This window comes from Mus caroli, unplaced genomic scaffold (genome assembly GCF_978045245.1).
Source record: "Mus caroli unplaced genomic scaffold, Mus_caroli_1 scaffold_15, whole genome shotgun sequence".
In the NCBI taxonomy this organism is placed as follows: Eukaryota; Metazoa; Chordata; class Mammalia; order Rodentia; family Muridae; genus Mus; species Mus caroli.
In genome coordinates this window covers 70,468,171-70,482,821 of record NW_028227270.1, presented here as the reverse complement: position 1 = coordinate 70,482,821, position 14,651 = coordinate 70,468,171, and the positions used below count along the sequence as shown (strand labels likewise).

General features: G+C 43.1%; 1 protein-coding gene and 1 long non-coding RNA gene across 5 annotated transcripts in view; one reads left to right on the top strand and one right to left on the bottom strand.

The window, feature by feature from the left end:
• The window catches only part of LOC147000987 (uncharacterized), a 62,586-nt gene that overhangs the window by 27,252 nt on the left and 20,683 nt on the right, over positions 1-14,651 (bottom strand). The window lies entirely within an intron of this gene.
• Positions 8,143-13,736, top strand: LOC147000988 (uncharacterized). The gene is given in 8 exon segments (XM_085831323.1): positions 8,143-8,342; positions 9,570-9,621; positions 10,125-10,185; positions 10,410-10,434; positions 10,522-10,683; positions 11,404-11,781; positions 11,783-12,145; positions 12,147-13,736. Coding segments are annotated over 8 exon segments (2,817 nt in total). The 5' UTR covers positions 8,143-8,156.

The following is a 14,651-nucleotide window of genomic DNA, read 5'->3' as shown; positions in this document are numbered from 1 at the left end:
CCCCCAGGCCCACATTTCACATACAATGCTACATGTCAGAGTCTTCTCTTCTGCCCCCCCCCTACAAAGACCACTAGGCATCATGCGCCGCTGGACACACAAGGGCCATTGCCACATACACACATCTAGGTGTCAGGGCATGTAGTCTTCCTACTCCACAATACTGTTAGAAGCAGACCTTGCAAGATATTCCCCTGTGCTTATGCCAATGCCACAGGTGTTTGGCAGGACTTGCTGGGCACCCCTTCCCTGGAGGCTGTGTACTCAAATATACTACTTGGTATCAGGTCCTGTTGCATGTTTATCCCTAACCAACATTCTCTCTTAGGTATCAGCCTCTGCTAATAATCCTCCAACAAGTCCCAGGTACACATTAGAGGATATCAGGCCAACAGTGCATGTGTGCATGCATGCACACACAGACACACACACTCCACAAAGACTGCTAGGAATCATGTCCTCCTGGACACCTTTCCCTGATCTCTGCCACCACATACTCACTGTTATGCAGTGAGCTCTACTGCACAAATTTTGTCCATCCTCCATACTTTGTGACCTTGATTTACTGAATACTACCCCACACACTGTGCTAGGAATACGGTGCTCTTGAACATGGTCCCTGCAACACTGTCCCAAAAAAATATTTATTCTTTACGCCATGCTAGCTGGACTCAGCACAGTTGCTCTTCATTTTAAACTTACAGGTGTCAGTCCTCCTGAACAAATCCCTCAAGTGACAACCCACATACAATGCTAGCTATCACACCCTACAGGATGCACTTCAATTCCCACTGTCATCCAAATTTGCAGCTCTAAGTCTCAGCCTTCTTCTCCCCCATTGCCAACTCATATATATTAACTGCCAGCAGGAAATAATAAATATACCTTCTTCTCAGTGCCTCATGGCACCTTCTCCAAAATTGACCATATTAAAACACTCACAAAACAAGTCTCAAGAGATACAAGAAGACTGAAATAATCCAATGCATCCTATCAGATCACCTCAGACTAAGTCTAGGCCTCATTAACAATAAAAACACAGAAAACCCACATAGCCATGGAAAGTGAACAACTCTCTACTCAATGATAACTTGTTAGGGAAGAAATAAAGAAAGAACTGAAAGACTTCCTAGAGTACAATGAAAATGACGACACAGTAAGTCAAAAGCAGGTAAACTACCTAGTCAGTCCCATATCCCCTAAAGAAACAGAACAAGTCATTAAAAACCTCCTAAATTAATAAATTAAAATGCGCAGATGCTTCAGCAGAGAATTTTACTGTACCTTACTAGCAGAGCTACATACCAACACTCCTCCAACTCTTCCATAAAATAGACACAGAAGGAACGCTACTTAATTTATTCTATGAAGCCACATTTACTATGATAGCCAAACCACACAAAGATCCCACAAAGAAGGAGAACAGTTTTGCTTATGAATATTGATTCAAACATACTCAAATAATTCTAGAAAACTGAGTTCAAGAACACATGAGAACCATCATTCACCACAAACAAACAGGCTTCATTCTAGAGATGCAAGGTTGGTTCAATATACAAAAATCCATTAATGTAATCCATTATATAAACAAACACAAAAGGAAAAAAATCACATGATCATCTAATTCAGTGCAGAAAAAGCATTTGACAAAATACAATACCTCTTCATATTAAAAGTACTAGAAAGATCAGGAATGCATGGTCCATACCTAAATATAATAAAAGCAATATACAGCTAACCAACAGCCAACATCAAATTAAATGGAGAGATACTTGAAGAAATTCCACTAAAATCAGGAATGAGACATGGCTGACCACTCTCCTTGTATCTATTCAATATAGTTCTTGAAGTTGTAGCTAGAGTAATAAGACAAGAAAAGGATATCAAGCGGGTAAAAAATGGCAAGGAAAATGTCAAGGTATCATTATTTGCAGATGACAAGATAGGATACATAAGCAACCCAAAAAATTCTACCAATGAACTTCTACACCTGAGAAACATCTTCAGCAAAATGGCTGTATAAAAAATTAACTTGAATCAGTAACTTGCATTTATACCAATGATAAAAGAACTGAGAAAGAAATTAGGGAAACAACATACTTTATAATAGTCACAAATACTATAAAATATCTTGGAGTAACGCCAATCAAACAGGGGAAATATCTATATGACAAGAACTTCAAGTCTCTCAAAAAAGAAATCAAAGAAAACCTCAGGAAACGGATTGACATTCCATGCTAATGGATTGGTAAGATTAACAGTCAAAATGGCCATTCTACCAAAAGCAATCCACAGATTCAATGCAATAGCCATCAATATTCTAACACAGTTCTTCATAGACATGGAAAGAGCAATTCTCAAATTGATATGGAAATACAAAAATAAAAAAAACAAAACAAAAACAAAAACCAAGTATAACTTAAACAATTCTTATATTACATCTTATTACATCTTTTCCTCAATTACATTTCCAATGCTATCCCAAAAGTCCCCCATACCCTCCCGCCCCACTTCCCTACCCACCCATTCCCATTTTTTTTGGCCCTGGCTTTCCCCTGTACTGGGGCATATAAAGTTTGCATGTCTAATGGGCCTCTCTTTCCAGTGATGGCTGACTAGGCCATCTTTTGATACATATGCAGCTAGAGTCAAGAGCTCCGGGGTACTGGTTAGTTCATAATGTTGTTCCACCCATAGGGTTGCGGATCCATTCAGCTCCTTGGGTACTTTCTCCAGCTCCGCCATTGGGGGCCCTGTGATCCATCCACTAGCTGACTGTGAGCATTCACTTCTGTGTTTGCCAGGCACTGGCATAGTCTCACAAGAGACAGCTATATCAGGGTCCTTTCAGCAAAGTCTTGCTAGTGTATGCAATGGTGTCATCGAACTTAAACAATTCTTAACAATAAAAGAACGTCTAGGCGAATCACCATCCCTGTCCTCAATCTATACCACAAAGCAATATAGTGAGAATAACCGCAATAGAGACAGGCAGATGGATCAAAGTAATAGAATTGAAGACACAGAAATAAATTCACACACTTATGGATACTTGATGTTTGACAAAGAAGCCAAAAATATACAATAGAAAAAAGAAAGCATCTTCAGTAAATGGTGTTAATTTAAGTGACAGTTGATATGTAGAAAAAAATAACAAATCCATATTTATCATCTTGCAAAAAGCTCAAATCCAACTGGATCAAGTACCTCAACATAAAACAAGATACACTGACTCTAATAGAAGAGAAAGTGGAAAAGAGCCCTGGATTCATTGGCATGGGGCAAAATTTCCTAAACACAACTCTGAGGTCAAAAATTGATAAACAGAACCTCATGAAACTGAAAAGCTTATGTAAAGCAAAGGACATAGCCAATACAACAAATTTACAACCTACAGATTGGGGAAAAAAATCCTCACTGACCCCAAATCTGATAGACGGCTAATATCTAAAATATATAAAGAACTCAAGAAGCTAACCTCTAAAAACGCAAACAACCTAATCAAAAAATAGGACATGGAGCTAAACAGAATTCACAACAGAGGAACCTGGAATAGCCGAGAAGCATGTAAAGAAATATTCAAAGTCCTTAGTAATCAGGGAAATGCAAATCAAAATGATCCTGAGATTCTGCCTTACACCAATCAGAATGGCTAAGATCATAAACTCGGGTGAAAGCATGTGTTGGGGAGAATGTGGAGAAAGTCAAACTCTCCACCATTGCTATTGAGATTGCAAACTGGTAGGCCAGTCTGGAAATCAATCTGGAGGTTCCTCAGAGAATTGGAAATAGATCTTCCTGAAGACCCAGCTATACCACTCTTGGAAATATACCTAAAGATTCCTCATCATGCCACAGGGACACCTGTTCCACTATGTTCATAGCAGCCTTGTTTGTGATATTCAGAAGCTGGAAACAACCCACATGTCCCACAATGGAAAAATACATACAGAAAATATGGTTCGTTTACACAATGGACTATTATTCAACTATTAAAAATTATGACATTATGAGTTTTGCATGCAAGTGAATGGAACTAGAAAATATCATCCTGAAAAAAGTAACTCAGACCCAAAAGGACATGCATGGTATATACTCACTAATAGGTTGATATTAGCCATAAAAGCACAAAATGCATAAGTTACAATCCACAGAACTCAACAAGGTTGAAACCCTCCAGAATGTACCAGAGACCTGGAAGATGAAAGACACTCAGGACTCAGATGGAGGGACCTTAGATGAAATTGTCAAAAGTGGAGAGAGGGAACTTGTAGAGTCCACCTCCAGTATAATACAGGGCATCAAGTGGAAGAATGGCATTTCCATCCCACAGTCAAATACTCTGTCTCAGAATTCTCCCTGTCTAATAGAAACGAAGGAACAAAAATGGAGAAAAGGCTGAGGGAAAGGAGGTCCAGTGAGCAGCCCAAATTAGTATACCACTGAATGCGACATTCCGAAGCCTGACACTATTACTGATGTTATGGTATGCTTGCATACAGAAGCCAGCATGGCTGCTCCAACAAGCAAATGAAAGAGTCAGATGCAGTTACAGTGAACCAAAGGACAGAAGCTGGGTCCCCTGTGGTTGAATTAGGGAAAGGCTGGTGATGTGTCTGGCCAGCTGACCACAAGTTTTGAGTCCTAGGCTGGAAAGGCATGTTGGAAACCTGGAAAAGAAGGGCTAGGCTGCGCTAGATAAGGAAGGAATCAAGACAAAGCTCTCTGCTCAAGGTTCAATTTTTACTATTCCAGCACTCTGTTATGAAGGAAGGGGAAGGGGCCCGATTCTTGCCAAATACTATTGGGGTCCAGTAGCAGGGTGACCACATGATGGCTTCCGAACAGCAAAGCGGTAGGCTCCAGCAGTGGGCATGGCAGAACAACTGAGCAGCAAGCTCCATCCACATATAAACAGTAGAACCATTAAGGCTGGGAGAGGGTAGGTTACAGGCTGGAAGAAGCTGAGGAAGAGGGTGACCCCATAGGAAGACTAGCAGTCTCAAACAAACTGGGCCCCCAAGATCTCTCAGACAACAAGCCACAAATTAGGCAGCATACACTAACTGATATGAGCTTCCCAACACATATACAACAGAGGACTGCCTGGTCTGGCCTCAGTGAAGAAGATGTATCTAACCCTGAGACACTTGAGTCCCTATGGAGTGGGGTGGGCTGGGATGTTGCAATATCTTCATGGAGATGTGGAAGGAGGAATGGGGTGAGGAACTGTCAGAGGGCAGACTGAGAAGGGGATAACAACTGGATTGTAAAATGATTAAGTACTAATACTAATACTTATAATAAATACTTACAATAAATAAAAAAAAGACACCATTACATTTGCAGGCAAATAGATGAAACTAGAAAATATCAACCTGAGTGATGTAACATAGATTCAGAAAGGCATGCGTAGTAAGTAGTTAATAACAAGTGGACATTAATTACAAAATATAAAATTCCTCAATTAACAGTCAGAGAGACACTACAGAACATGGAGGGCCCAAGAGAGGATGATTGAATCACATTCAGAAGAAGTAATACAATAGACATCAGAGATAGATGGAAGGAAACAACAGGGTGGGAGAGGGGTTGGAGGAGTAGCAGATGCAACTAGATGCAGACACACATAGCCCAACATTGGGCAGGGCTTGGGGAGTATTGTGAAAGAGTTGGGGTAAGGATTGAGGGAACAATAAGGGTCAAGGACACTACCAGATGACCTAGTTGACAAAGTCAACTAACTGGGGCACATGGGGGCTCACAGAGACCGTATCACCACCAAAGAGCTTGCAGAGTTTGGAAATTGGCCCCTTACACATTTGTAGCAGGTGTGCAGTTTAGAGTTCATGCAGGTCCCTGAAAATTTGAGCAGGAGTTGTCTCTTTTGAATTCCCTTCCCTCAGCTGCACTGCCTAGGTGAGCTTCAGTGGCACAGGATGCACTGCTTCCAGTTGATTGTTGAGGCTGGTTGGTACCCAAGGGGGTGGGGGGTTGTCTGCCCTCTCTGATGAGAAGGAAAGGGAGTAATGGGCAGAGCGATCTGTGAGAATGGGACTGGAAGAAGGGATTACATTCAGGATGTAAAGTGAGTAAAAATTTAATGGGAATAAAGGAACTCAAATAGCACAGAAAAGAGCCTAAAAATTGAAAATGGAATAACATGAAATTGAAAGGTCTTGTACAGAAAAAGAAGCTGGCATCTCAGGCATAGATGGTCAGAGATCATCCCACCAATGAAATTCTGTGTGTGGCCTGAACATTTAGAATCTACAAACAATGGTGTTTACTAAATATCAAAATTAAACCAATCAATAAAGGACTAAAGAATAGTTTTTAAAAGGTAATACACAGGGGATGATAATTACTCTACCAATACTTCAACATTCTCAGCTTTTCAGGTTAATTAAGTTTCAGAATATATAAAGATACAAGAAATTAGATAGCAACAGACAAAATAACCCAATCATATAATAAGGTACAGAGCATAATGGAAAATTCTCAACAGTGAATACTTCAATATTTTTTGCCTTCAGGTAGTTAAGATTATGGCAACACTGAGATACCATTTTATTTAATGACAACGCCTAAGATTAAAAAAAAAAAAAAAGAAATTTTAGCAACGATGAGGGAAGGGACATGTCAGAAGCTGCAATTGGGTGTGTAAACTAGAATAGCCATGGTGGATATTGGTACAGAGTTTCCTGAAAATAGAACTACCATAGGCTCTGGTGTAATATTTCTGAGCATGGACTCAAAGGATGCAGTCTACATCCTTCCAAGGACATCCATGCACATCCATGGTGATTGTGGTCCTACTCCCAATGGCAAGACAATTGGGCATTGTAAAAATACCTAAATAAATTCTATTAGAGTTTGCTAATTTGAAAATTTGAATATTAAAGGAAAGTATGCAAACACTACTAAGCATTCAAACTATCATAGGCGGTTTGGTTCTTAATTAGCCACATGCATTCTTATGGTTAGGAAATGAATTTCATTTTCATAAAATTCTGTACCCGAAGACAAAAAGGTACATTAGTTTTGATTATATTAAATAGTAACAAATCTAAATAAATAAGTGACAAAAGGAAGCTTTGTGTCGGACTTGAGACAATCTGTGATCACAGAATGAACAGATAGGGTTCTGCAGACAGAAGACAGCGTGACAGTGACAATATCAAAGAAACAACTCAAGTTCCACAGAGAAGCTCACTTTCTCAAAAACTAAGAACCTGATCTACTCATGTAGGTATCTTCTAGGAGCCAAACATACACTGTAACTTTCTGGTTGACACCTGAAATACACCTGAAAGAATGTTTGGCTGAAGCAGACACAGGTGAAAGAATGTTTCCTATAGGAAACATATGAAATGACAAATAATGTTTAGATGGATCATTAATATGATCCCACAGAAAGTTGGAGCTTGAGGTTTGGTTTGCCTCGCTCCATTTTGCTACTCATTGCAGGTGTAAAGCTTGTATTGGTTCACATTACAATTGCTGAGCTTCACCCATGGAGTCCTCTTACAGAGAAACTCACCAAAGAACTTCTACTGAGATTCCTGAGGATTTTGCTGCTTCCTTGAACTCAGACTTCATTGGCAGTCTCACAGATTCTTCTACATTCAACTGCCCTCGATGACTCTTGTGTGGTGTCTGCCCAGTGGTCTGGTCTGCAGGAACTGACTCCTGTTTGGTGTTTGCTAGGGAACTGGACTGAGACCAACAAAGTTTGTAGTTGCCCAGTAGAACGATTTCTATACAGGTCTGCTTCCCCCATATCCTAACAACCTCTTTCCCACTTCATCTGGTGGTTTGTGGGCTAGAGGGAATTTAAACCTTGTTAAAGTAGGCTGGACAAAACAAATGCCTACACAGAGGAGCACTGATACTCAGGGATAAGGAACAAAACATGGCCAGAGGTCTATTTATGCCTGACTCAGCAGCAGGATTTGGGAAAAAGGAAGCAGGAAAAGGACACAGGAGGTGACCTTCTCCTGGAGGCTGGGGAGGGGCTGTGGCAGCCTCACTACTGCCAGCAGCCCTTTGTGATGAAGAGGCCACACCTGTGTGATGTGCCCTGAGCCATCCTGACACATCTCACACTGCACTCAAGGACTCAGTAGCCTGAGAGCTGCATTGCGATTCAGAAGATGGAGAATTTTCTCTCTCTGATGAATAGCATTATTGATTCATGGATGAGCCCCAGCTCCATGGACATAGCAATGGACATGACCATTGGCTTTATGTGTGGAGTTGGGCTCTTTTTCCTACTTATCCCCTTCCTGAAGGAGTACCCAGTGTCACCAGCATCTGAGAATATATGGGACAAACCACAGGTGAGGAGAACCTTAGTTCACACACACTGGAGCAGCAGTCTGTTGTTCATGGCCGTTGCTTTCACGTTTTCTAGGAAAGCTGGTTTAGTGACATTTAAAAAAAAAAAAAGTAACAGAATATAATCTTTTGTTTTAGTATCAGATATGAGAATGGGGCTGCTTCAAAATATCCACAGCAGCTGAGTATGACTTGCCTGATGTTCAAGACAGGGCACGATTTTGCTAGAAGATGATAGTTTCTCTGTTCTGGTAGCTTTAGTGATTCTGGGGATGTTTCAGAGACTACATAAATGCTAGTTCCTGGGAGACATGGTGGGTTGTCTTTGATGTTGGTTTTTATTGCTTGCTTGTGTTTGTACTTTGATCAGCAGTTATGTGGACAGAAGACAAGAAGAAATAGAAATAGGATATATTGACAGTGAAGATGAAATATCCCCAAGGAACTCAACCCCCGCCCCACAATCAGCAGAAAGTATTCTAATAATGACTATCCATTTCCCCTCTATGGTTTTCTCCCCTTTACTATCAACTGTTAGGGGATAGAATGGGTGGAAGGAAAAGGGTGGAGAAGATTGGAAGAAAGACAAAGAAAGTAGCTTATGTTTAGCTACAGACATTAAGAGGAAATCTCTAGAAAGAGTCTGATGGGATTGACAGGCAGGTCAGAGGTGAGAGTGGTCCTGAGGTGTCTTCAGGAAGCTGACAGACCACCTGTACATGGTGACAGAGAGGCCACTAAGGATGAGTGAGGCTCCATGAACAGACTGCATTTCAGAGTTGGGGGGGGGGGGGACAGGAGAAGCTCAGAGGAGATCATCAGAACTCTGTTCAGGCGCTTCTTTTGATTGTACTGAGCTGATGTGAAGCAGGTGATGAGACCAAGGGCCTCAGGTCAGGGCTTCAGTCTCCTCAGCTCTGAGAAAGCAGGTATCACCTGACATCCCAGACACAGCTGCAGAGCTCAGCCTTGGGTAGGTGCTTGTGGGATGAACACTAACTGTGGACATCTGTGGTAACTGTGGCATGGACAGTGCCTTATTTTGTTTTTCCAACAAGATGACAAGGAAATGTGTTTATGCACAGTATGAGTGAGTCAAGGATGGATGAGAGAACACTTCCTGGAAAATGCAGATTTCATGTATTTGAGGACCAAAGAGAGCAGGAAGCTTGTCTACCAGAAGAAGGAAGAAAGGTCTCCAGCTCATGTGTGTTGTTTCTAACTGGCAGGATGTGAAGAGGGGGCAGAAGAAGACCAGTAAGAAAACTGCTCCTAGAAAAGGTAGGCTTATGCTTTCCTGAGGAGAGACATTCCCTCTGGCCTAGCCTTTAGTGAAGAGGACATGGTACGCAAGAAAGACGTGGCGGCTTCTGGAAAGGAAAATCATGGAACCCCCAGGTTTTGGGATAGAAAGGAGCTGTGGTTGGCCTGGGATGGGTGCTACACATGGGAGTGTTTTTCAAGGCACTAGAGTGATGCTGTGACCCTGGATGGGGGGGACTCACGTTCACCTGACAGCAGGTAGCTTCAACCTCTCAAATGCATTTCTCTTTCAGATCCTGTGGCTATTACAATGTTGTAAGTGAAATTATAAAGGTTGAGGTAGGGGCAAGAAAAGTGTACATGGAGAGATGAGGCCCCTCCATTCCCCTTGCTCAGGTTCAGTTCTCTGTCCTTGTGTTATGGTGCTTGAGCACTAGAGTCCTAGCATGGGGAGTCACAAGAGGTTGCCTCACTCCTGTGTGTTCTCATTCCTCATCCTGATCCTACTTAATTATCTCCAGGTTGTACGGATGGAGGAAAAGAGAAGGAAGAGACCAAGACTCTATCACAACATATGGAAATGTAAGAATCTTTGTCCTATGGAATTTTCATACCTGATGTGGGCTCAGGGTCTGGGCATCTTCATTCTGAATATGCTATGCAGGGTGGGATTCGAAGGCATCTTCTTGGATGTGAGACTAAGGGGCATAGGATATGTAGGCGATGGAGGTGCCATATTTACAGAGACGGATGGGCCTCTTGATCCTCTGATTGGGGCTGATGCTTTTGCCTCCTGTCTTTGGCAGTCCCAACAAGCAATGTTACCTGGACGTCACACCACAACCCTTTGTGAACCTCAGACTGAACATGGATGCTCTTCCGCTCTCACAGCTGTCCTCTTATCTCAGGGTCCTAGAGCATCCTTCACAAAACAATCTCAGTCCATTTCTCTGGGGTACTTTCTCTACTGACTCTGAATCAGTTGTGGCTACTGCCCATGAGCTCAGAAGCCCTTCCTTGAGAAGACGTAAATCTGTGAGGTTTAGTGATGACAGTGACCCTGAGGAAGCTCCATCCCAGGCTAAAGAACTTCCACAGCATTCCCAGTATCAGCCATTACCTCACCAAATTGTGACACCAAACTTGGGAGGTGAGAAACCAATCCAAGAAAACAAAATCCTCCCAAGATCCACTCCAAAACAAACACACGAAGCTCCATCCCAGGCTAAAGGACTTCCACAGCATTCCCAGTATCAGCCATTACCTCACCAACTTGTGACACCAAACCTGGAAGGTGAGAAACCAATCCCAGAAAACAAAATCCTCCCAAGATCCACTCCAAAACAAACACACGAAGCTCCATCCCAGGCTAAAGGACTTCCACAGCATTCCCAGTATCAGCCATTACCTCACCAACTTGTGACACCAAACCTGGAAGGTGAGAAACCAATCCCAGAAAACAAAATCCTCCCAAGATCCACTCCAAAACAAACACACGAAGCTCCATCCCAGGCTAAAGGACTTCCACAGCATTCCCAGTATCAGACATTACCTCACCAACTTGTGACACCAAACTTGTGAGGTGAGAAACCAATCCAAGAAAACAAAATCCTCCCAAGATCCACTCCAAAACAAACACACGAAGCTCCATCCCAGGCTAAAGGACTTCCACAGCATTCCCAGTATCAGCCATTACCTCACCAACTTGTGACACCAAACCTGGTAGGTGAGAAACCAATCCAAGAAAACAAAATCCTCCCAAGATCCACTCCAAAACAAACACACGAAGCTCCATCCCAGGCTAAAGGACTTCCACAGCATTCCCAGTATCAGCCCTTACCTCACCAACTTGTGACACCAAACTTGGTAGGTGAGAAACAAATCCAAGAAAATAAAATCCTCCCAAGATCTAGTCCAAAACAGCCACCTCCTTGTTTCAAAAGTAGGGCCGATGTAGTGTCATGTCCTACCAGTGAGAAAAGGTTACAGGCAAGCCTACCAGCTGGAAGCCTGCCTGCAAAACATGGACTGTATTCAAAAGACACCAAAGGTTATGATGATCAAAAACTTTAAAATGTTTTTAGCAAGCCCGCTGAGAACTTGCCCAAGGGCTTTCTCTATTCTAAAGCTATTGGGCCAGCCACCATCCATCCTGAGCATGGCCGGAGCATTCAGCAACCACAAGGAGCGAGGGAGTAACCAAAATGCAACAAATTGGAAAGAACAACAAGGAACCACATTCAGATTCCTCCCCTACAGGAAACCAACCAAGGTTCAGGGACATTTCCCATCTACCACGGTTCATTGCTGCAAGAATAGGCCTCAACTCTCTCAGACTGCCCAGCCCTCCATCTTCAAAGCCAAACCCTACAAATGCAGGAAATGGAAGGGGCCTGTGCCTACAGGGCTGCCCTTAAAGAAGAACATAGCAAAATGTGATGTGCATAACACCATCAAAAAGGACCTTGGTGTTGGGGCACAAAAGGTGCCTGGCACTGCAAGAAGCAGCCCTGGGAAGGAGCTGAGACCCAGGAAACCTGACTGCACTGAGGACAGAAAAGTGGCCCTACATGAAACCAGCTGAGCACTATTCCCTGCTTGAGGCAAAGACCAAAATTAAGCCAGCATCACACATCACAGACCTTCCACTGAAACACAGGAGACCCAATCTGCAGATGCTTGTGGCAAGGAATCTGACCCCACCTGGAGTTCCAGCCTCAAACCTCCCCCAGGTTGTGTATCCCGCCTCACCCATCTGTGATTCCAAGGCTCCCAGGGTCCTGGAAAAGTTGTATCACCAGGATCCAGGAGGGACAAGGATGAAAACTGGATCTGCTGTGAGGGTAGAGAGAGGTGAGTTTATACACTCAACTGCAGAGGCTCAGGACAACCAAAGAGCCCCTCCACCTGCTTCCAGCCATGGGGCCACAAAGTCCCATCCAGATCCATTGCTGAGATACCTGAGTGTTCAGAGACCTACTTCCTACTTCCAGGCAGCAAATCCCCAACAGATCAGGACCATCCGAGGCATTGGAAAAGGCAGTCTGACGCCAAGTACTGATCCCAAAATGGCCAAGCATGCAACACAGAAGAGCAACATCAGTGTTCCAAAGGATCAGAACAAAGTGCTAGATCTCAATGGGTTTCACTTCCATGAAGAGAGGCAGAGCACTCTAAGATCTACAAGCATACGTCAGGGAGAAAGGCATGTGAGAGTAAGACATTCCATCCCGAGCTCCACCGAGCTCCAGGATACAGCCAAGACTTGGATACCAGAAAAAGGAGAGGCTATGTCTAAGACCTCTCTGAAGAAAATCCTAAGTAATGCTTTCCTGTGTCGAAACCTTAGCACAAAATGCAAGGGACAGCAGGATATTCTGAAGAATTCTAGCTCCCCACCAGCTACTGAGCAGACACAGAAGGTTGTAACAACAAAAGAGTCCATCTACCAAATGCTAGGTGAAATTACATACCTAGCAAATATTCTGTCCCAGATCTTAGAGAACACTGAAGGGAAGCAATCAAAGGTAAAAGAGTGGGGTAAAGTGGAATCACTGAGATCCAAGCTGGGTTCCTCATCCCAGACCTCTGAGAGTCTGTATAACACACACCATAACAGAGCAGCAAGCAGGATGAGCTGTGGCCATGCCAGCTCAGAGGAGCACAACCGTCCATTTACATACATGAAACGTAGAGACAAAGTGCACTCAGGAGTTGATGCCCAGAGAGCCTATGAACAACATCCAAAGCAAGTGAAGAAAGAAATGGCCTTTAAGCTGTTACCTTCTCCCAAAGGGAATGAAAATCCATGTAGGTACAGGGTAACTGGAGACAAGCATAAGCCAGACCTTGCTGTCCAGAGAGCCTGTACACCTGGCAAAATTAGGATCAAGTTTGGATTAGGGCACTGTTCACATAGAAGTCCTGAGGGACACCAACGTTCCTTCAGATACACACAAATTGGAGACAAAGAGGAGGCTGGTTTTACCCATAAAGCCTTTGACCCACTTCAAAGTACAATGAAAGGAATGGGTGTTGGCTGCCGTATAAATTCCAAAGAGAACCATCCAGTCAATATCAAGGAGAACTGGAATCCAGTGGCAATCAGGTGTTGCTGGCCAGAGAGCCTCTGAAACCCAGTAGACCAGAATAAGGTCAAGGAGCAGGTGGCTCAGGCCACCCATGCCTCCACACACCAGAAGGTTCTAAAAGATGCCCCATCTGCCCAGTCATCGTTTCCCCTGTGCCTCCTGGTAATAAACTTCGGTTTTTCCGACAAAAAATCTTTTTCTTTCTCGAGCTCATCCTTCTGTGCTCATGGCTCCTTCCCAGAAAGGAAATGACACCTGGTTCACATTCCTGCTTTTGAGCAGAGCTGTTTCTGTCCTACAGTGATGGAGCAGGGGAAGGTTCCTCCATGCATGTTGGTATTAATAGCTTGTGTACTCCTTGGGCTCCAGCTCAGGAGTACAGGGGCTTCCTCTGGCACATGGCTGGGCTTAGTCTCTGTTCCTTTGAAGCCTGTTTTCCCAAGTCCACTCACTTCAGTAACTAGCATTAGCCAGTGGGGTTAGAAACTTTTAGTATGTTTGGGGACTGTTTATATTTGTGATTTATTACATATGCTGAGCCTTGAGCACTCTCCCAATTTCCCAGCAGTCTTTCTCTGCAGTTTAGAGGAGCATATATTTTGGCTGTGAGCCCTTCATTGGTTGTATATCTTTGCAGGAAATTATCCTATCCCCTGGAAATTGGGTTACAGGTGGCTGTGTACCACCATGTGAGTGCAGGTAATTGAACCTTGGTCCTGTCCAAGGCAGCCTGTGCTTTTAACTACTGAGCCACCTCTCCAGTCCCATATGTCCTAATATTGTAAGAAATGACTTTAACTAGTTCATTCCTCAAAAGAATTTCATTTTCCCCTTTATTTTTGCATAGCTGTCAAATTCTAAGGAGAAAAAAAACTTAAATTTTTCATGATTATTTTGAATCTTTTAATAGTATATTGAATTCTCGTTTTCATTACATTACAGTGTGTATCACTTACA